Consider the following 22,614-nt stretch of genomic DNA (forward strand, 5'->3'; position numbering starts at 1 on the left):
CATGGCATTGTGTGTATGTTTTGTGGAATGGTGTATGTGTTGGTTATGGCATGCTGTGCATACATTGGTTGTGTGCATGGTGTATCTACGGTTGTGGTACTATGTGTATGTTTTGTGGAGTGGTGTATGTATTGCAGTACAGTGTGTGTGCGTGGTGCCTGTGCTGTCATGGTACTATGTGTGTGTTTTTATTTTGTGGAGTGGAGTATATGTTGTGGTACAGTGAGTGTGCTTGGTGCATGTGCTGTCATGGTACTGTGTGAGTGTTGTCATACAGTGTGTGTGCTTGGTGCATGTGCTGTCATGGTACTCTGTGTGTGTTCTTTGTGGAGTGGCGTATGTTTTGTGGTACAGTGTGTGTGCTTGGTGCATGTGTTGACAATGCACAGTGTGTATGAGGGTGTGTTTTGTGGAGCGGTGTATGTGTTGTGGTACAGTGTGTGTGCTTGGTGCATGTGTTGACAATGCACAGTGTGTATGAGTGTAGTGTTTTGTGGAGCGGTGTATGTGTTGTGGTACAGTGTGTGTGTGCTTGGTGCATGTGTTGACAATGCACAGTGTGTATGAGTGTAGTGTTTTGTGGAGCGGTGTATGTGTTGTGTGTACAGTGTGTGTGTGTTTGGTGCATGTGTTGACAATGTACAGTGTGTATGAGTGTAGTGTTTTGTGGAGCGGTGTATGTGTTGTGGTACAGTGTGTGTGCTTGGTGCATGTGTTGACAATGCACAGTGTGTATGAGGGTGTGTTTTGTGGAGCGGTGTATGTGTTGTGGTACAGTGTGTGTGCTTGGTGCATGTGTTGACAATGCACAGTGTGTATGAGTGTAGTGTTTTGTGGAGCGGTGTATGTGTTGTGGTACAGTGTGTGTGTGCTTGGTGCATGTGTTGACAATGCACAGTGTGTATGAGTGTAGTGTTTTGTGGAGCGGTGTATGTGTTGTGTGTACAGTGTGTGTGTGTTTGGTGCATGTGTTGACAATGCACAGTGTGTATGAGTGTGTGTTTTGTGGAGTGGTGTATGTGTTGTGGTACAGTGTGTGTGCTTGGTGCATGTGTTGACAATGCACAGTGTGTATGAGGGTGTGTTTTGTGGAGTGGTGTATGTGTTGTGGTACAGTGTGTGTGTGCTTGGTGCATGTGTTGACAATGCACAGTGTGTATGAGTGTAGTGTTTTGTGGAGCGGTGTATGTGTTGTGGTACAGTGAGTGTGCTTGGTGCATGTGTTGACAATGCACAGTGTGTATGAGTGTAGTGTTTTGTGGAGCGGTGTATGTGTTGTGGTACAGTGTGTGTGTGCTTGGTGCATGTGTTGACAATGCACAGTGTGTATGAGGGTGTGTTTTGTGGAGCGGTGTATGTGTTGTGGTACAGTGTGTGTGCTTGGTGCATGTGTTGACAATGCACAGTGTGTATGAGGGTGTGTTTTGTGGAGTGGTGTATGTGTTGTGGTACAGTGTGTGTGTGCTTGGTGCATGTGTTGACAATGCACAGTGTGTATGAGTGTAGTGTTTTGTGGAGCGGTGTATGTGTTGTGGTACAGTGTGTGTGTGCTTGGTGCATGTGTTGACAATGCACAGTGTGTATGAGTGTAGTGTTTTGTGGAGCGGTGTATGTGTTGTGGTACAGTGTGTGTGCTTGGTGCATGTGTTGACAATGCACAGTGTGTATGAGTGTAGTGTTTTGTGGAGCGGTGTATGTGTTGTGGTACAGTGTGTGTGTGCTTGGTGCATGTGTTGACAATGCACAGTGTGTATGAGTGTAGTGTTTTGAGGAGCGGTGTATGTGTTGTGGTACAGTGTGTGTGTGCTTGGTGCATGTGTTGACAATGCACAGTGTGTATGAGTGTAGTGTTTTGTGGAGCGGTGTATGTGTTGTGGTACAGTGTGTGTGTGCTTGGTGCATGTGTTGACAATGCACAGTGTGTATGAGTGTAGTGTTTTGTGGAGCGGTGTATGTGTTGTGGTATAGTGTGTGTGCTTGGTGCATGTGTTGACAATGCACAGTGTGTATGAGGGTGTGTTTTGTGGAGTGGTGTATGTGTTGTGGTACAGTGTGTGTGTGCTTGGTGCATGTGTTGACAATGCACAGTGTGTATGAGTGTAGTGTTTTGTGGAGCGGTGTATGTGTTGTGGTACAGTGTGTGTGTGCTTGGTGCATGTGTTGACAATGCACAGTGTGTATGAGTGTAGTGTTTTGTGGAGCGGTGTATGTGTTGTGGTACAGTGTGTGTGCTTGGTGCATGTGTTGACAATGCACAGTGTGTATGAGTGTAGTGTTTTGTGGAGCGGTGTATGTGTTGTGGTACAGTGTGTGTGTGCTTGGTGCATGTGTTGACAATGCACAGTGTGTATGAGTGTAGAGTTTTGAGGAGCGGTGTATGTGTTGTGGTACAGTGTGTGTGTGCTTGGTGCATGTGTTGACAATGCACAGTGTGTATGAGTGTAGTGTTTTGTGGAGCGGTGTATGTGTTGTGTGTACAGCGTGTGTGCTTGCTGTGTGTGTTGTCATGGCACAGTGTGTATGAGTGTGTGTGCGTGTAAGAGTCTGGTGCTTTCTCAAGTCAGGAGAAAAACAAAACAAAACAAAAAAAAAAAAAGAGCGCCAGAAGGAAATCTGGAGCCAAGCCCCTGCCTCTGGGCTGCAAACTTAATTCTCCACTTTCCCTTTCAGGGCTGTGAGGCGGGAGCGCAGGACGAGAGCCGGAGCGGAGGCCACTGCTGCCACCATGTACTCCCCGTACTGCCTCACCCAGGTAGGGCGCCCTCCACACCTTCGCCGCCCGCCCTCTCTCTCTCTCTCTCTCCCTGCGCATTCCCCCCCCCCCCCCCCCCCTTGCCAGATCCTCTCTCTGGCTCTCTCCCTCTCCCCGGTGTTCCTGCCGCACGGCTTTGAAAAGCCCAAAAACTTCTCACCTCCGACTTTCTGAGGCTGGGGGGAACTTCTTGAGCCTGAATTCTGACGCTGCTGTGAGCCGGGAATTCCGAAATTATTATTAGTGTTATGGTTTACTTTTATTCCTTTTATTATTGTTATCCTGCGGTCAGGAGATGATTTTGTTTTTTTAAGGAGCGAGAGGGAGCGTAGGAGAGGAGGAGGAACGTGAGATCGGAGTGGCGGTGGCTTGTGTGTGTGTGAGGGGGGGATTGAAAAAAGAAATGATTATTATTCAGATATATGGAGTGGCGGTGGCTTGTGTGTGTGTGTGGGGGGATTGAAAAAAGAAATGATTATTATTCAGATATATGGAGTGGTGGTGGCTTGTGTGTGTGTGTGTGTGAGGGGGGGGGTTGAAAAAAGAAATGATTATCATTCAGATATATGGAGTGGTGGTGGCTTGTGTGTGTGTCTGGGGGGGATTGAAAAAAGAAGATTATTATTCAGATATATGGAGTGGTGGTGGCTTGTGTGTGTGTGAGGGGGGATTGAAAAAAGAAATGATTATTCAGATATATGGAGCGGTGGTGGCTTGTGTGTGTGTGAGGGGGGATTGAAAAAAGAAATGATTATTATTCAGATATATGGAGCGGTGGTGGCTTGTGTGTGTGTGAGGGGGGATTGAAAAAAGAAATGATTATCATTCAGATATATGGAGTGGTGGTGGCTTGTGTGTGTGTGAGGGGGGGATTGAAAAAAGAAATGATTATCATTCAGATATATGGAGTGGTGGTGGCTTGTGTGTGTGTGTGGGGGGATTGAAAAAAGAAATGATTATTATTCAGATATATGGAGTGGCGGTGGCTTGTGTGTGTGTGTGGGGGGATTGAAAAAAGAAATGATTATTATTCAGATATATGGAGTGGTGGTGGCTTGTGTGTGTGTGTGTGTGAGGGGGGGGTTGAAAAAAGAAATGATTATCATTCAGATATATGGAGTGGTGGTGGCTTGTGTGTGTGTCTGGGGGGGATTGAAAAAAGAAGATTATTATTCAGATATATGGAGTGGTGGTGGCTTGTGTGTGTGTGAGGGGGGATTGAAAAAAGAAATGATTATTCAGATATATGGAGCGGTGGTGGCTTGTGTGTGTGTGAGGGGGGATTGAAAAAAGAAATGATTATTATTCAGATATATGGAGTGGTGGTGGCTTGTGTGTGTGTGAGGGGGGATTGAAAAAAGAAATGATTATTATTCAGATATATGGAGCGGTGGTGGCTTGTGTGTGTGTGTGTGGGGGGGATTGAAAAAAGAAATGATTATCATTCAGATATATGGAGTGGTGGTGGCTTGTGTGTGTGTGTGGGGGGGGGGATTGAAAAAAGAAGATTATTATTCAGATATATGGAGTGGTGGTGGCTTGTGTGTGTGTGTGTGGGGGGGGATTGAAAAAAGAAATGATTATCATTCAGATATATGTTTAGTTTGCTTTGTTGTCTCCCCCACCCCAAAAAAAAAAGAAAACAAAAACCAGGAATAATTCAGACAGGGAATGCCGACAGGGGAGGGAGCAGAATTTCGGGAAGGGCTGACAGTAAAAGCAGGAACGAGTTTCACCTTTTGTTTTTGTTTTTTTAATTTCCTGTGCCTGAAAGCCGAGGGGAGCTCTCTTTCTCGCCCGTTCATAATAATAATCAGAATAAAACATTTGAAAGTTTGTGGATTTTCTTTTCTTGTGAAACTTTCCCCCGTTTGAGAGGGAATTACTGCTACAGGATTAGCCCCCGAAAGGAACGACATTTGCACCTCCGAAAGCGCAGCTTATTCCCAAGACTTCTACCCCAGAGGCTCTCTCTCCCTCTCTCCTTTTTTTTATTTCACCGTCCCTTACTTCAAATAATTGTGGTAGATTGTATTTTCCCTTCTCAGAAAAGGTAAAAAAATCCACACTAAAAAGAAAGTAATTTTCCTGTTTCGAAATTATTTTTTTCGTACTATTTTTTCTTTTATTTTGTCTGCTGTTGATTTTGTTTTTTTTTTTTTTAAGGGGGGAGGTTAAACATTTTTACTGACTTTTTTTTTTTTTTTTGCGCGGATAAGATGCCTGAATAGGGAAAATTGTTTCTCTTAAACGGAAGCAAAATAGGAAAAAAAAAAAAAAAAAAAGGAATTCATTTTTGTTTCAACTTCTTCTGGTAGTAGATTTAGTTTTTTTAATTTTTAGAACTTGTTTAGCGGGTAAAATCCAGATTTACCTCCCGCTTTTGCACAAGGAGGGAGTTGCTTTCAGCAAGTGAAGGTAAAATAAATCCGTAGGTGGCCCCGGTCTGGTTCTAGCAATGGATGCGCGCGCATTGCAGAAGAAGGAGTAGTCCTGGTGGGGGGCTGGGGGTCGTCGTCCCCCCCGATTCTGCATCTTGCTGCGCTCTCAGTGCCCTTGGTTGCTTACACAGGACCTGGCTCCTAACCCATCTGATGCTATGGGGGGGGGGGGGGGGCGAATATGCCGATTTCCAGCAGTGCTCCCTGCACCCCCCCTCCCTGCTCTGCTTCACTCGCATTTCCCAGACCGGGGGGGGGGGGGGTTGGGGGGTGGCGGCCGGGGGAGCATCGATCCTTCCTTTCTATAATATTTGTGGGTTTTGGTGGAAGGTGAGAGCTGACGGGACCTTGCGCTGAGATGGAGGTGGGGGGTGGGGGGAGGATATGGATGGGGGGGGGGTGCTATTGTCTTCTCTGTAATTTATACCCCTATTCCCTTTCCCACCCCCATATCGGATCTTGCCATACCCTCAGTTTATGTTGGCCTGGATTAAGCTCTCTAGCCACAGGGGCATAAATCACCTCAGATTTAGTGAGAGTGAGAGTGTGAGTGTGTGTGTGTGTGTGTGTGGGGGGGGGGGGGGGGGGAGGGGGAAGCAGAGCTATAATTGGAAAAGGCCCGTCCTGTCCAGAGGGTCACAGCAGGGAAGACCGCTTGACCGCCCTTCCCGGCCAGATGTTTGCGCGCGCACCTTCCCTTCCGATCTTATTTTCAGGAAGGTGCACGGTCTGGGTGGCAGGTGGGGGGGAGGGCCGGAGCCGGAATTCGCATTATTTTCAGCAGATTTGGGGTGGGATCGCATATATTTTATTTTATTATTTTATTTTAAAGAGGGAGCTCCGTCGTCTTCCCGTTCGCTTATCTCCAATCTCACTGCTTCCGTGCATCCGAGGACAGTTTTATGGCCCCCGAGCATTTTGAAAGCAGAGCCGCGGGGTTGTTTTCGGCTTTGTTTTGACTTTGGCAGGGCGGCCTCGGGGATCGGAGTGGACCTGAGACGTTTCCCGTTAACAAAATGAATAAACAAAACAAAACAAAACAAAACACAAAGCAGACAGCCAGACCCACTTCAGAGGGAAGGGGAGAACTGGGGATTATTTTATTTAAAACCCTCCAGCACCTGAACAAAACCCCAAACAGAAATATATAACAGCGAGTTTGCAAAAAGAAAGCAGTTTTAACGAATCGTCGATGTGCTTTGCTTCAATTTCCAGACTTGTGTGCATATAGAGGGAGCTTTATTTATTGGGAGCCGCAATTAATAATAATAATAATAATAATAATAATAATAATAAAACCCCATTAAAATCCCCGGGGGGCATGGGCCACGGGAGGAGCTGCAGTTAGACGGAGAAGTGACTTCCGCGCCCTTAACTCAAGGACGCGCACAGGCAGGCACATACGCGCGCACATCAGGGGGCATTTTATAAATTAGAAGGGGAAATATAGGCACAAGTTACACCAATTTTCGGAGGGAGCTTGCTGCATCTTTTCCATTTTGAATTAAAATAAAAAAAAAAAATCATCCTTTCAAATATTCCTGCACACAGTTACAGTCACCAAACTGTGCACAGAACTTTTATCGGGAAATTTCACGCCCAGGCTGTTGAAAAAAATGCAAAATTGTATGCGCGCAACGCTCAGGTAAATTTATGCCCATACAGGGCAAAGGCGCGCAAATGTCCCCGCATCTGGAGACGGAAATTTCATAAGGCGCCGCTCCTCCTATTATTCTCTCTCTCCTCTCCGCATTCCGCTTCCCTCCCACTGTCTCCTCTCCCTCCTCCTCTCCCAAGTCGTCCTTGTGCTCCTGTTGCTGTCATTTCCTTGCGGGGCCCAGACGATCACCAACGGAGAAATCGCCCCAAGAATTAAGGCAAAGATGGCGCCCGTGCAATTGCTGCGCAGGGCCACGTGGAGCAGACGGGTGAGGGAATGGGGGGCAAAGGAAGGAAAGTCGGGGGTGTGGGGGGGGGGGGGGCAGAGTTTTCCCTTCGTCTCCACTCGTGTGTCAGAGGATACATTCCCCCCCCCCTCTCTTTTTTGCCCTGTAGTGGCCTCTGGAAGGAAGCGCCGGAGCCCGAACGCTACCTTAGGGAAACCACGGGAGCTCTAAGATAGCAGAGAGGGTCGCGGCCCCGCTGGGCCCCGCCTTGCGCGCAGGCAGCTGACGCGGAAGTCTGCACAGGTGGGGGTCACGCCGGGCGCGGAGCACGTGGCGGAAGGGCAGCTGCTAAATCCGCTTTGCCTCTCGCTTCCTTGCTGGCGGGATGGATTTTTTTTGGAAGCCACCTTTCAAGTTAATGTTAACTACGTTTTTTATTGAACGGCTGGCTGGCGACCGAGGGCGAGAACCCCCAGGCCGGTGGCACAGAGTCAGCTCAGGGGCGGCCTTGCATTTTCGCTCCCCACTGCTGGACATGCAACCCTCCCTCCGAAGAGACAGGCAGGGCCGGCTCTGCATTGACCCCTGCGGACACGCGGGTCTGAGATCTCCGAGGAAGGAGAGAGTGGAAAAGTTAAGTTCTTAACACAACATGGTGCGCGCGATAAGCAGATTGATTGCACGACGGGTGGAGGGAGAAAGTTACTCTCCAGCCACTGCTTTAGCAACGCATATACACAGATTGCTTGTAGGGTTGCCAGTTGGCTCCAGATTTTCAGGACAGGTTGATCCAGTCCTGGTTTTACCCCAATGCAGGCTGGGATCAACCTGTCCTGAAAATCTGGAGCCAGTTGGCAACCCCTAATTGCCTGGGGAAATAAAGATCACTGAATCTGAGAGGGAGGAAGGAATGGCGGGATGGACAGACAGTGACCCTGCAGTGCCCAGACCCCGTGCCAATCTGACTCCTCTGCCACGGTCTCCAGGTTCTCTCTCCTTTCCTGGCAGGAGGGCGATTGGGGGGGGGGGGGGGGTCTGCCAGTGCGATCCATGCCACAGAGACAAATGGGGGGCAAGGTGGGCGCTCCTGTGAGTGGGGGAAGGGGAACCTCATGCCACTCTCTGGCTTGGTCTCACCCTATTGAGGGAAGAAAAATAGCAATTATTTAGAACATGGGGAATGTTTCTTATGAAAAATGGACTTTATTCTAGCACAGTCAGTGTAGCCGCATGTGTGTCCATGTATCTGCATGTGGATCCGTGTCTGCGTATCTGCATGTGTCTGGGTTTATGTGTCATACATAAGAACATGCCATACTGGGTCAGACCAAGGGTCCATCAAGCCCAGCATCCTGTGTCCAACAATGGTCAATCCAGGCTGCAAGTACCCAAACAGATAGATCACAAGCTACTATTGCTTATTGGTTACCATCATAGCAGTTTATGGATTTTTCCTCTAGGAACTTATCCAAACATTTTTTAAACCCAGTTACACTAACTGCTGTAACCACATCCTCTGGTAATGAATCCCAGAGCTTAAATATACGCTGAAGGGCGGATTTTAAATGCCCTGCTCCCGTAAATCTGGGCAGATTTACGCGAGCAGGGCCCTCGCGCGCCGGCGCGCCTATTTTGCATAGGCCGCCGGCGCGCGCAGAGCCCCGGGATGCGCGTAAGTCCCGGGGCTTTTTTTAAGGGGGCGTGTCGGGGGCGGGGCCAAGTGACGTGGCGTTTCAGGGGCGGGATGCGGCGTTTCGGGGGCAGGACTGGGGGCATGGTGCCGGCCCGAGGGCGTGGTTGAGGCCTCCGGACCAGCCCCTGGGTCGGGTCTTGGCACACCAGCAGCCCGCTGGCGCGCGCGGATTTACATCTGCCTCCGGCAGGCGTAAATCCATGGATAAAGGTAGGGGGAGGGGGTTAGATAGGGCCGGGGGGGGGGGGGGTTAGGTAGGGGAAGGGAGGGGAAGATGAGGGGGAGGGCGAAAGAAAGTTCCCTCCGAGGCCGCTCCGATTTCGCAGCGGCCTCGGAGGGAACGGAGGCAGGCTGCGCGGCTCGGCGCGTGCAGGCTGCCCAAAATTGGCAGCCTTGCGCGCGCCGATCCCGGATTTTATAAGATACGCGCAGCTACGCGCGTATCTTATAAAATCCAGCATACTTTTGTTTGTGCCTGGTGCGCCAACAAAAGTACGCGATCGCGTTATTTTTTAAAATCTACCCCTGAGTGAAAAATAATTTTCTTCTATTTGTTTTAAATGAGCTACTTGCTAACTTCATGGAGTGCCTCCTGTTCCTTCTATAATCTGAGAGAGTAAATAACCAATTTACATTAACTTGTTCAAGTCCTTTCAAGTCCTCAGTCCTCTTTTCTCCAAACTGTCACATAATATTACCTTGAGGAAAAACCCGACCTTCTTCTTAGAAAATCACATTTGAACTAACAATTAACTAATCCTAATATATTTATATTTATACAGTGCTGACGGTGTGCGTGGGGCTGTACGAGGTGTTATTATATTTATACAGTGCTGACGGTGTGCGTGGGGCTGTACGAGGTGTTATTATGTTTATACAGTGCTGACGGTGTGCACGGGGCTGTACGAGGTGTTATTATATTTATACAGTGCTGACGGTGTGCGTGGGGCTGTACGAGGTGTTATTATGTATATACAGTGCTGACGGTGTGCGTGGGGCTGTACGAGGTGTTATTATATTTATCCAGTGCTGACGGTGTGCGTGGGGCTGTACGAGGTGTTATTATATTTATCCAGTGCTGACGGTGTGCGTGGGGCTGTACGAGGTGTTATTATATTTATCCAGTGCTGACGGTGTGCGTGGGGCTGTACGAGGTGTTATTATGTTTATCCAGTGCTGACGGTGTGCGTGGGGCTGTACGAGGTGTTATTATGTTTATACAGTGCTGACGGTGTGCGTGGGGCTGTACGAGGTGTTATTATGTTTATACAGTGCTGACGGTGTGCGTGGGGCTGTACGAGGTGTTATTATGTTTATACAGTGCTGACGGTGTGCGTGGGGCAGTACGAGGTGTTATGTTTATACAGTGCTGACGGTGTGCGTGGGGCTGTACGAAGTTTTATTATGTTTATACAGTGCTGACGGTGTGCGTGGGGCTGTACGAGGTGTTATTATGTTTATACAGTGCTGACGGTGTGCGTGGGGCTGTACGAGGTATAATATTTATATAGTGTTGATGGTGTGCGTGGGGCTGTTCGAGGTATAATATTTATACAATGTTGATGGTGTTTGGGCTAAACGAGATGTTATATTTATACAGTACTGATGTGCATGGGGCTGCATGAGGTGCTATTATATTTATACAGTGCTGACGGTGTGCGTGGGGCTGTACAAGGTATTATATTTATACAGTGTTGACGGTGTTTGGGCTATATGAGGTGTTATTATATTTATACAGTACTGACGGTATGTGTGGCTATTGGAGATGTTATATTTATACAGTATTGATGGTGTGTGTGGGGTTGTTCAAGGTGTTATATTTATACAATGCTGACGGTGTGCGTGGGGCTGTATGATACAGTGCTGACGGTATGCGTGGGGCTGTACGAGGTGTTATTATATTTATACAGTGCTGACGGTGTGCGTGGGGCTGTACGAGGTGTTGTTATATTTATACAGTGCTGACGGTATGCGTGGGGCTGTACGAGGTATTATTATATTTATACAGTGCTGACGGTGTGCGTGGGGCTGTACGAGGTGTTATTATATTTATACAGTGCTGACGGTGTGCGTGGGGCTGTAGGAGGTGTTATTATATTTATACAGTGCTGACGGTGTGCATGGGTCTGAACGAGGAGTTATTATATTTATACAGTACTGACGGTGTGTGTGAGGCTGTACGAGGTGGTGTTATATTTATTCAGTGCTGATGGTGTGCGTGGGGCTGTTCGAGGTGTTATATTTATACAGTGCTGACGGTGTGCGTGGGGCTGTATGAGGTGTTATGTTTATACAGTGCTGACGGTGTGCGTGGAGCTGTACGAGATGTTATATTTATACAGTGCTGATGGTGTGTGTCGGGCTGTACGAGGTATTGTTATATTTATACAGTGCTGATGGTGTGCGTGGGGCTGTTCGAGGTGTTATTATATTTACACAGTGCTGACGGTGTGCGTGGGGCTGTACGAGGTGTTATATTTATACAGTGCTGATGGTGTGCATGGGGCTGTACGAGGTGTTATTATATTTATACAGTGCTGATGGTGTGCGTGGGGCTGTACGAGGTGTTATTATATTTATACAGTACTGACGGTGTGTGTGGGGCTGTACGAGGTGTTATTATATTTATACAGTGCTGACGGTGTGTGTGGGGCTGTACGAGGTGTTATGTTTATACAGTGCTGACGGTGTGCGTTGGGCTGTACGAGGTGTTATGTTTATACAGTGCTGACACTGTGTGTGGGGCTGTACGAGGTGTTATTATATTTATACAGTGCTGACGGTGTGTGGGGCTGTACGAGGTGTTATATTTATACAGTGCTGACACTGTGTGTGGGGCTGTACGAGGTGTTATTATATTTACACAGTGCTGACGGTGTGCGTGGGGCTGTACGAGGTCTTATATTTATACAGTGCTGATGGTGTGCATGGGGCTGTACGAGGTGTTATTATATTTATACAGTGCTGACGGTGTGTGTGGGGCTGTACGAGGTGTTATATTTATACAGTGCTGACGGTGTGTTTGGGGCTGTACGAGGTGTTATATTTATACAACAGTGCTGATGGTGTGTGTGGGGCTGTACAAAGTGTTATTATATTTATACAGTGCTGACGGTGTGTGTGGGGCTGTACAAAGTGTTATATTTATACAGTGCTGACACTGTGTGCAGGGCTGTACGAGGTGTTATTATATTTATACAGTGCTGACGGTGTGCGTGGGGCTGTACGAGGTGTTATTATATTTATACAGTACTGATGGTGTGCTTAGGGCTCTGTGAGTGTTATATTTATACAGTGCTGATGGTGTGTAGGGTTGTTCAAGGTGTTATATTTAGACAGTGCTGACGGTGTGCGTCGGGCTGTACGAGGTGTTATTATATTTATACAGTGCTGACACTGTGTGCGGGGCTGTACGAGGTGTTATTATATTTATACAGTGCTGATGGTGTGCGTGGGGCTGTATGAGGTGTTATTATATTTATACAGTACTGATGGTGTGTGGGGCTGTTGGAGGTGTTATTATATTATACAGTGCTGATGGTGTGCTTAGGGCTATATGAGTGTTATATTTATACAGTGCTGGTGGTGTGTGGGGTTGTTCAAGGTGTTATATTTGTACAGAACTGATGGTGTGCGTGGGGCTGTACGAGGTGTTAGTATATTTATACAGTGCTGACACTGTGTGCGGGGCTGTACGAGGTGTTATTATATTTAGACAGTGCTGACGGTGTGCATGCAGCTGTACAAGGTATTGTTATATTTATACAGTGCTGATGGTGTGCGCGGGGCTGTCCGAGGAGGTGTTCTATTTATACAGCGCTGACAGTGCGCACAGGGCCATATGAGGTGTTTTATCCATCTATCCGTACACCGTGGTGACAGTGTGCATGGGGCCGTAGTAGGTTTTATAATCTTTAGATTTTGCCGACAGTGGTTCTAGGGCCGTATGAAGCGGCGTTATATAAATATGGCACCGTTGGGTGTGCGGAACCGTATGAAGCGTTGTTATATTTATTCAATGCTGAAAGCCTTAGGAGGCGTTATTTTAAATGTGGCACTGACCGTTTGCAGGGTGGTAAGAGCTGCCTGTGGCGCTTTTTTTTTTTTTGGCCTGTTGCTCTCCTTCTCCTGTCAGGGACAATATCCCTTTCTTTCTTCTGCCCGCACTGTGAAAGTTTCTGTAACTTGTGCAGGTGACAGAATGAATTGGCTCCTCTCTTGGCCGCTCCTCTCCCTGCTGTAGAGTTCACTTCCCTCCCAGCGTCTGGCAGCTTTCTGGATCTCCTGCCCAGAAAAAATCCTTCTGTCTCCCTGCTGGGTGAAGTCTGCGGGCCCGGGACGCGCTTTCTCCCGAAATCCCCAGCTCCCTCTCCGGCAGTGCATGCTGGAGGTGGGGGGGGGGGGGGGGGGGGGGTGTCCGTCTCTCTGTATTCCTGAGCGGAATTTAATTTTTATCGGTAACCTCGCATCACATCACACACTTAAAGTTTCTCCTCTGATAAGTAACTTTTTAGCATTCTTTTAAATTAATTTGCAGAAACGTGAAATAGACGCACAGAGGCGTGCAGCGTATTTCTAATGTCCTTTCCCTTCCATTTGTAATTGCTCTCGGAGGTTTTTTTTTTTGCCTTCACCTCCAGAAAAGAATTTTAGAATTTATTAAACGCCGACTTCAGAAGTTTGGGATTTTCTCTTCTTCTGGCCGCCTGGCGGATCGGCCAGCGCCTCACTCTCTCTTCTTGTGCGGGATTGCTTTTGATTGATAGCGCAGATTAAACTGGCACGAGCGGAGGACGCTGAAATAATTATTTCGGGGGTTTGGGGGAGAGCCATCAATCAGGCGCCTCTTTTAATTAAAACAAGGCGAGCCGGCGGGAGGGCGAGGACGGGAGCCATCAATAACTTTAAACCTATTGTTTTGTAGCTCGCTATGTACAAAGCGGCAAAGAGGGGGAAAAAAAAAAAAAAAAGAAAAGGCCCGACCTGTACGGTGCCGTGTACGTTTTCGGTGCCGCGCAAATATTAACTGCGACGCCTCCTACCGTCCCGGGGGTTGCCGACGGCACGGCGCAAATGTGACACAGCGCCGCGCACATCGCTCGCCGTGCAAACATGACGTAGCGCCGCGAGCGTCGTTCCCCGTGACCGTCTCTCCCCAAGATCGCTCTCCAGGGTCTGTCGGGCCAGGGGCGGTGGACACGTTTATGGAAAGCCAGAGGGAACGTCCGCCTGGCGGACGCAGCTCACGACCCCGGCCTCAAAGGGGGGGGGAGGGGAAAGGTTTAGAGGTCGCAAACAATTAAACCGGATAACTCTGCAGAAATCCCCTTACGCTCTGCAGCGTTGGTAAGGGAGCCGGAGTTCCCTCCGAGCTGAGCACGTGCGTTTTCGGAGCATCGCTCGCGGGTTTTACAGGGAGGGGGGGGGTCGCTGACGGATATATATATATTTTTTTATTTTCTTTGCGCTGCGCACGGAAATGCCACGCCGATGCCGGCGCTCCAAAAAAAAAAAAATCGTCTGCTTATAAAAAAAAATAAAAAAAAATTGCTGCTCAGATGGAAACAAAAAAAAAAAATTTATTTTTGCACAGACTTATAGTCGGTGCTCGGAGGGAGCGTCGGTAAGGAGAATCCTTGAAGGCACCGTGGCCGGTTTCTCGTGCGGCTTTGGAAGGAGCGGCCAGCTTTTTGGCCAATGAGATAATTTCCTGCAGCTTCAGGACGGGAGAAAAAAAATGTCCGTAAGGGAGGGGGAAAAAATATATATGTCGTATATAGATTTTTATTTTTTTCCCCTTCAGTATCAATCCCCCACCCTCCCTTCCTCCCCGAAACCTCACCTCCTATTGTAACATGTTCCTCCCAGCATTGCCCTCAGCTCCAGCCACGCCGGCTCTGTCGCGCAGCTTGGGTGCAAGAAGACCTATCCAGCAATTTGAAATGGCCTTTTTTTTTTTTTTGTGACCCACTCTCCCCCGTCCCGATCCCCCCACGATTTTGACCCTTTGGATCTGTGAAACTCTCAGCACAGATCAGCACTGTTTTCTCCGAACGCCCTCTGTTAAACTTCCAGCCAGCTCTCAGCATGCAAAATTTCTGGGCTCGTTTTTGTGAAGCAAGCAAAAATAAACATCTATAAACATAAAAAGAGGTGCTCTAGGTTTCTGGCCGGGCTTCCCTTGCCTCCCAGCTTTGAGCCTGGCTCTGTCCTCGGGGAGGGGGCGACATTTGCGGTTCATACGCTGCTGCCCGGACTGGCGACAGGGACGCTCGGCGTGGCCGAGGACGCGGGCAGTATTTTTAGGTGCTTCAGCTCATGGAGCTGCCACCTTCCGAGAGGTCCATCCGTAGTCTCACCGCAGACGCCAGGTGCAGATGTCAGGGTGGGGGGGGGCTGGGGGTCGGCACTCCTGCGCACGGATTTGAACAGGAGAAACACCCCCCCCCCTCATGTAAGAGGCGGGCGGCTGAGGGTGCACGCGCTGCGCGCTCTGAAACGAATGCAGGTGGGGTTCGATGCGTGGGCCACCAAACCGAGCACATCGTGTGCTTGTGGGGGTAGTCCATGCGCACGCATACGCACACACATGAAAACGAACATACACAAGCGCACGGAAACAAAGATAACACATGCACACGCATGCATGGAAATGGACATAACAAATGCACAGAAACGAATATGCGCACGCGCATGGAAACGAATATGCACACGCACACGTGGGTACTTTCAGACACAAACGCGCAGACCTCGCACCCAACACATTCTCCCCCCACGTTGTCATTGCCGCGTGAAGCATGCATTTGACATCGCTGCATCTCGTGTCTGTCCTGTTTAGTGTTGCTCTGTCCATCCTCTACCGGTCCCCGTCCCCTCCCATCTCTGGCAACGCTTTATGCGACGGTAACTGCCTAGCGGCCCTTCTTCTGCGTTTAGGACAGAGAGGCCTGTTCCCTGCACCCAGCGGCGTTGTCCCGTTCGTACCCAGATTTCCCTCCGTATTCTGTAACTTTAATGCCACACTCCTTGTAATAAAGCTGCCGCTCTTTCTTTATCTATTTATTTATTTGTGTGTGTGTGTTTTTATAGACCGGGGTTCGGAATATGCCTTCACTCCGGTTTTACAGATTATAACAACTTCTTACAATGAAATACAAGTTATAACAACAATGATATAACGATGATTTTTCATAACAAATCCTAACTAAGAACGAGAAGTTAGGTATAATAGTGCATTACCTAACAAATACAGCAGCAAAAAAATGAAAATATTGACCGGATACAGCGATAAAATAAATTGATAGATAAAGACGACAGGGACCCAAGCGACTTTATACGATGTGTATCATGACTGCTCTAATATGCCCGTTATCCAATAGTTAAAGAGGTCCATTAGTTATCTCAACGTTAACAGGTCTACTAGTTGAGCATTTCAGATTATTATGATTACTATAGGGAAAATATCAGTTTGCAGGGTATATTGGATATAATAGGATTTGGTAGATGTTGGGGGTAAGTTGTTGAGGTTTACCATGACCAGCAGAATAGGGGATTTAATGACGCTGGAAGAGTAGGGCCAGATTAACTTGACTGGGGAGTTACAATGCGGTGGATTCTTGAGACGGTGTTAATATTGGCTGGTGGTGTTGCTAACCGATGCCGTCTTCGTAAGTTAGTTTTAAGTAGGGACGTTTTTAGTTTTGTTCTTTGAATAACGTTTCGAGTCGTTTTGTAGCCTGAGTTTCTCGGGTAGGGCGAGGTCCGGCCGTGGAGGCCGCGCTACCTTCTGGTTGATGTAAGGTTCGCCGTTGGTACCGATGGTACGGTGAGCAGGGCCTTTTTTTTTTTGGTAGACCTGGTGTCATGCTTCTGGAATAAAGAATTTAAGCCTTCTTTCTCCTTGTTTACGTTTTTGCGCGTTATGGCGAGTAATTTGTATTCTGCTCGTTTTCTTTACGAGCAGCCGGTGCTGTTCTTTTAGCGCCGGGGTCGCGCTCTGGCATCGACCTGTCTCTTCCTATGGGCAGGCCTGGGGAGGGGGGTGGGGATTGCGTAGAGCGACGAGTTAGGGAGTGCACGAGTGACTGATACCTGCAGGGTCGATTTGAGTGCTTTGTAGACCCTCGTTCCGCGTGAGAATCCCATGGGTTGACGCTCGCACGACGTGGGATGAATTACAGAATGTGGGAGAACAAAGGAGCAACATTCTTTATTTTTTATTTTAATTTTTTAATTTAATTTTTTTTTATTTTAAGATTAAAAAAAAAAAAAAAAGGAGAAATATTCTAAGACTTAAGCCCGTAAAAGCTCATGACAGCAATCGTAGCGATATTAAAGGGAGGGGGAGGGGGAGTAATGATTGGGACAAATTTCGGATAACTGGGTTGAGGAGAATTGGAAGTATCTATGGATATCTATTGATACAGGAGTGCCAGGGAAGCGCAGCCCTTTAAATAATTCGGTCGTCGCGGGGGAGCGTTTGGGTGGGGGGATCGGGGATGGGGTGCGGGTGAGTCCACACGCTGAAAGGAGGAGTCAGCTTGGCTAACCTCCCGTGAGTTCGGCCTTTCGTGCGGGCGCGTCACTGCCTGCGAGTGTGTGTGCTTTGTGGGTGTGTGAAATTTAATTTAAGCCACCGCAAGAAGACACCAGCCTGCTTGTGGGTTTCTGGAGAGATGGTAGCCGAGGAAGGGACTGGGAAGGCAGCTGGCGCCAGAGGGGGTCTTCACCGCTCCAATATGGACCGTCGGCTAGCAGTGGAAAACGGGGGGGGGGGGGGGGGGGGGGGGCGGGTGCAGCCCTCTGTGAGCATTGCCTCAGGGTATATAAATTGAAAGATGGTTCCCCGGGATGTGAGTCCTGAATGCCAAGCTTTATTGCTAACCCTCTGGGCTGAGCTCGGGGTGAGTCGCTTTATCTCCCTCTGCCTTACCTCTGATCCCCATTCTGACACCATCCCCTGTTTTGATGACCTCATCTTGTTTGGCCTGGAAACTTGTGCACTCCGGTCCCTCTGGGGGGTGGTAGGAAGGGTTGGAGAGTCCTGGCAGAGGAAGGACTAGGTGCTGTGGGTAGGGTGAGGGCTAAACCCAGCAGAGGCTTCTCCTGGCTCCTGCTGATCACTTTCTCCTTTCCCAAGGGCGGGATTTTTTTTTTTTTGGACTCCTTGTCTTCCCTTTCCTGGATGGAAGGAACTTTCTGTGGTCTGCATTGCACCTCTCCTCCCCTTTCCCTTTCCTATCTAGTGATATCTCCCTCTTCTCTCCCTTCTCTCTCTCTCTCTCTCTACTGTCTTCCATCTCCACCTCCTCTATCTGCAGGGTTGCCGCCAACTGTCAGTAAATTTATTTATTTATTTATTTATTTATTTATTTAACAATTTTTATATACCGGCATTCGTAGGACACATCATGTCGTACAGTCAGTAAAACGAAAAAAAAATCTCCCCCCCCACCCTCCAAAAAAAAAAAAAGACATCCATGCAAATAATTTAATGTCAGTAAAAACATCCTGAGCCACGGGGGCTCCATCCATCCACGAGCTCCGTGAGAACTGCTACGCACAGGGAGCCAGGGACTCTGTCATGGCATACCAAGTGGGTGACGCTCGGCACAGGAAGTCCAGCTGTGCCACGGGTTGGGACGGTTTCGAAAACTCATTTTACCCTGGATGTTATTTCTTGATAAAAAAAAAAAATGATGCACCAGCTTCGATGGCATGAATATTTTTTAGCTTTTGTGTCTGTGTGTGTGTGGGGGGGGGGGGGGGGACGGGACACGGACGGACCTGTTTAGGCTGTAGGGAAGATTAAACACTTTGCATATTCGCCGTCGTGCTCCCTTCGCCCATCCACACTCTCTCTCTCTCTCGTCTCTCCATCCTGTGCCAGGAGGGCTGTGTAGCTGCAGCTCTCCCTGACCTTGGCGAGCGTCCCTCCCCTTCCAGATCTGGCACTGCCTGGTCAGTCGGCAGGTGGCTTCTCCCAGCCCAGATTGGCTGACATTAAAATTTCAGGGGCCATGGGAAATCTGTGGCAAAGGCCCGGGGGGGCTCCTGAAACCTTTGAGAGTCCAGGTGTGGTGGTGTGGTAGGCACCGGGCGCCCCCCGTCAGCTGCTCCCCTCCAAGAGGATGGAGGGAAAGAGGGAGGGAGGGAGGAAAACCTAGAAAGGGGGGGGGGGGGGCGGGAGAGATGAGAGAAAGAGACAGAGGTGGATGCACACGGAGAAGAGACGGAGAAACAGATTCGGGGAGGATGCGGGACTAGGATAGCAGAACACGGGAAATCCCGGAGGTACACGCGATGTATCTCAGCGTGGAAAGCGACTTTTAAAAAAGTATTTCTGCTTGATCGCCATATTTTAAGTTTTTATATTCCTAACTTTTTTTTTGCCTGATCTTCAGCTACGGGGAGTGACCCCTGCCCAACCCAAACCTGGCAGTTCTCCTCCCCACATCGCCAGATTACATCACACACACACACACACACACACACACAATATCATCATACACACACAACAACAACATTATACACACACACTGTCAATTACATCACACAGTCACACACAATGTGATGTAAATGCCTGCATTAGAGTCGGCTCTCATTGCCTCTTCCACAGTACATCGTTAAGACTGTGGGGCAGGGTGACAGTGGGAGCATCCGAGGATAGGAGCCACTCTCGCTGACTGAGAGTGGCCCAACGCTGGCAGGAGGGGGACAGAGTAATGAGGGAGTGAGTAATGGGAGAAAGGGAGAGAGTAATGAGGGGATGGGGAGAGAGTAATGGGGGAGGGAGAGTGAGTAGTCAAGGTCTGGGGAAAGGGGAAGGAGGGATTCTTTACACCCTCCTACTCAGTGGTTACGTTTATACCTCATGTACACTGAGGTCACACATTTACATTCTACAGACCCAGCGATCAGTTGTTTATAACCCCCTGCACACAGAAGTGATGTTTCATGTCCCATATAAAGAGCGGCGAAACATTTATAGCCCAGAGTACATAATGGTCATGTTTATGCCTCATGTGTACGATGATGATGCTTTATGACCCATGTACACTGAGGTCACACATTTGCATCCCACAAACATAGTGATTGGGTGTTTATTCCCCATGTACACAGCTGTGACACATTTATACTGTACCTCACGTGCATAGTGGTGATATTTATATCCCCTGTACACAGTGGTAACACACACCCTACATACAGTGGTATTGCTTTCCAATAGTCACATTTTATAATCCCACATATATGGTGGTCAAATGTTTCCATCCCACAAACACAGTAGTAACACATTTCTACCCCTCATACACAGCAGTAATGTCTTACACCCCTTGTACACAGCCGTGACATATTTATAACCTAATTATATACCCAACACTGACGCTTTACATCCTCTGTATACAGCATTGACATGTTTATACTCTGCGTACAGAGCAGGGACACTTTTACACCCCATGTACACAGCGTTTACACATTTATACCCTACGTACACAGCAGGAACACTTTTACACCCCAGGGACACTTTTACACCCCACATAAACAGCAGGGACACTTTTACACCCCACGTACACAGCGTTTATACATTTACATCCCACGTACAAAGCAGGGACCCTTTTACACCCCATGTACACAGTGTTTATACTTTTATACCTCATGTACACAGCAGGGACACTTTTACACCCCAGGGACACTTTTACACCCCACATAAACAGCAGGGACACTTTTACACCCTACGTACACAGCGTTTATACGTTTATACCCCACGTACAAAGCAGGGACCCTTTTACACCTCTCTTACACAGCGTTTACACATTTATACCCCACGTACACAGCAAAGACACTTTTACATCCCATGTACACAGCGTTTATACATTTATACCCCACATGCACAACATTTATACATTTACACCCCACGTACACAGCAGGGACCCTTTTACACCCCATGTACACAGTGTTTTTACATTTATATCCCATGTACACAGCAGGGACACTTTTACACCCCATGTACACAGCGTTTATACATTTACATCCCACGTACACAGCAGGGACCCTTTTATATCCCCACGTACACAGCAGGGACACTTTTACACCCCATGTACACAGCAGGGACCCTTTTACACCCCACGTACACAGCGTTTACACATTTATACCCCATGTGCACAGCAGGGACCCTTTTACCCCCCACGTACACAGTGTTTATACATTTACACCCCATGTACACAGCAGGGACGCTTTTACACCCCATGTACACAGCGTTTATACATTTATACCCCACGTACACAGCAGGGACACTTTTACATCCCATGTACACAGCGTTTACACATTTATACCCCACGTACACAGCAGGGACACTTTTACATCCCACATACACAGCATTTACACATTTATACCCCATGTGCACAGCAGGGACACTTTTACATCCCACGTACACAGCGTTTACACATTTATACCCCACGTACACAGCAGGGACACTTTTACATCCCACGTACATAGCATTTACACATTTATACCCCATGTGCACAGCAGGGACACTTTTACACCTCACGTACACAGTGTTTACACATTTATACCCCATGTGCACAGCAGGGACCCTTTTACATCCCACGTACACAGCATTTACACATTTATACCCCATGTGCACAGCAGGGACACTTTTACACCCCACGTACACAGTGTTTACACATTTATACCCCACGTACACAGCAGGGACCCTTTTACATCCCACGTACACAGCAGGGACACTTTTACATCCCACATACACAGCAGGGACCCTTTTACACCCCACGTACACAGCAGGGACACTTTTACACCCCACGTACACAGCAGGGACACTTTTACACCCCACGTACACAGCAGTTATACCTTTACATCCCACGTACACAGAAGTGGACACATTTACACCCCACGTACACAGCAGGGACACTTTTACATCCCGCGTACACAGCAGGGACCCTTTTACATCCCGCGTACACAGCGTTTTCACATTTATACCCCACGTACACAGCAGGGACACTTTTACATCCCACGTACACAGCATTTACACATTTATACCCCATGTGCACAGCAGGGACACTTTTACACCCCACGTACACAGTGTTTACACATTTATACCCCATGTGCACAGCAGGGACCCTTTTACATCCCACGTACACAGCAGGGACCCTTTTACACCCCACGTACACAGCGTTTATACATTTACACCCCACGTACACAGCAGGGACACTTTTACACCCCACGTACACAGTGTTTATACATTTACACCCCACGTACACAGCAGGGACCCTTTTACACCCCATGTACACAGCAGGGACCCTTTTACACCCCACGTACACAGCAGGGACCCTTTTACACCCCACGTACACAGCAGGGACCCTTTTACATCCCGCGTACACAGCAGGGACCCTTTTCCATCCCGCGTACACAGCGTTTACACATTTATACCCCATGTGCACAGCAGGGACACTTTTACACCCCACGTACACAGTGTTTACACATTTATACCCCATGTGCACAGCAGGGACACTTTTACATCCCACGTACACAGCAGGGACCCTTTTACACCCCACGTACACAGTGTTTACACATTTATACCCCATGTGCACAGCAGGGACACTTTTACATCCCTCGTACACAGCAGGGACACCTTTTACATCCCCACGTACACAGTGTTTATACATTTATACCCCACGTACACAGCAGGGACCCTTTTACACACCACGTTCACAGTGTTTACACATTTATACCCCATGTGCACAGCAGGGACACTTTTACATCCCACGTACAGAGCAGGGATACTTTTACACCCCACGTACACAGCAGGGACACTTTTACATCCCAAGT

General features: G+C 48.3%; 1 protein-coding gene across 2 annotated transcripts in view; it reads left to right on the plus strand.

The window, feature by feature from the left end:
* NFIX (nuclear factor I X) overlaps positions 1–22,614 on the plus strand; it is a 151,334-nt gene that overhangs the window by 17,401 nt on the left and 111,319 nt on the right. For both annotated transcript variants that reach the window (XM_029585516.1, XM_029585518.1), the window contains exon 2: positions 2,671–2,752. In XM_029585516.1, coding sequence (XP_029441376.1) covers positions 2,726–2,752 — 27 coding nt within the window. In that variant the 5' untranslated portion in view covers positions 2,671–2,725. The remainder of the gene's footprint in view (positions 1–2,670; positions 2,753–22,614) is intronic.

Source organism: Rhinatrema bivittatum, chromosome 19, assembly GCF_901001135.1.
Source record: "Rhinatrema bivittatum chromosome 19, aRhiBiv1.1, whole genome shotgun sequence".
NCBI lineage: Eukaryota > Metazoa > Chordata > Amphibia > Gymnophiona > Rhinatrematidae > Rhinatrema > Rhinatrema bivittatum.